Here is a 979-nt window from a genome sequence, read left to right on the forward strand (position 1 = left end):
TACTTAGTACAGCACTGCCGAATAGATAGTTGATAATCTCATTAGTTCACTTCACGTGATAACTTGAGTAGATCGCTTCTAGTGGTTCTGTGACAGAGAGGACAGGAAGCAAGAGATAAATAATGAAAAATTGGATGAAATCCGAAGCATGCAGAATATAGTTTCTGCACTCCTTAGATGCGGTGTAAGTCAAATAATAGATTATCTATAGTACACACTAATTTAATAGACCTTAACTTCTGAACCTCAAAGTATTATCGAAATCACTGCATTCCGACTACTGGCTACAGACCTTCTTAAGTTCTTTCGAAATTTACAGACCGATATAATTATTCTACTTAGTAAGTTCTCTAAAAAACCAGGTTTCCGACTAACCATAAGAAAGATAATTTCTTTGGCTTAACTCGATCACAAGCGAAAGAGATCCTCCAGATATACAGGATATTTGAGGAGCAGATGTGGAAATTTACAGGTTATATGATGGTGGCCCGAAACTATCAGCCTGTTACTGGATTTGAAGTTCCGACATTCGACCACATTCCTACAGGCCTTGCCTCACAGTTGGAACATTATCTAGATGAAAAACAACTGGCAGATTCACCGAAGCAAGAGGTTAGCTTCGATCAACATTGTGCTGAGGACTTGATCGACTGTGCTTCAGAAACAGGAGATACATTATTTGTTGAGCTTTAATTCATATTTACCTTATAGACTAGGGTTATTTAATTTGATGTCGCAGTACTCTGCTTACTAGATTTTTTTTTTAAAAAAAAAACAAGTTCTGGGGGATCAAGTGCTTCAAATATTCTATTGGTGTTCTAAGTTGTGGCTGTCACGGAACCACTAGAAGCGATCTACTCAAGTTATCACGTGAAGTGAACTAATGAGATTATCAACTATCTATTCGGCAGTGCTGTACTAAGTATTGTACAAGAGTCAAGACGTTGCATGAAGAAGAGAAGGTCTGAAAGAAGTCCTT

The 979-nt window shown here is 37.6% G+C and overlaps 1 protein-coding gene across 1 annotated transcript; it reads left to right on the plus strand.

Moving 5' to 3' along the window:
- On the plus strand, positions 1-773 carry PV09_09805 (uncharacterized protein). The gene is made up of 3 exons (XM_016363947.1): positions 1-184; positions 230-341; positions 386-773. Exons 1-3 carry the CDS (start codon positions 149-151, stop codon positions 691-693), a joined length of 456 nt encoding a protein of 151 aa, XP_016208225.1. The 5' UTR covers positions 1-148; the 3' UTR covers positions 694-773.
- Positions 774-979: the final 206 nt, after the last annotated feature.

The sequence above is a fragment of the Verruconis gallopava genome, assembly GCF_000836295.1.
Source record: "Verruconis gallopava strain CBS 43764 unplaced genomic scaffold supercont1.206, whole genome shotgun sequence".
In the NCBI taxonomy this organism is placed as follows: Eukaryota; Fungi; Ascomycota; class Dothideomycetes; order Venturiales; family Sympoventuriaceae; genus Verruconis; species Verruconis gallopava.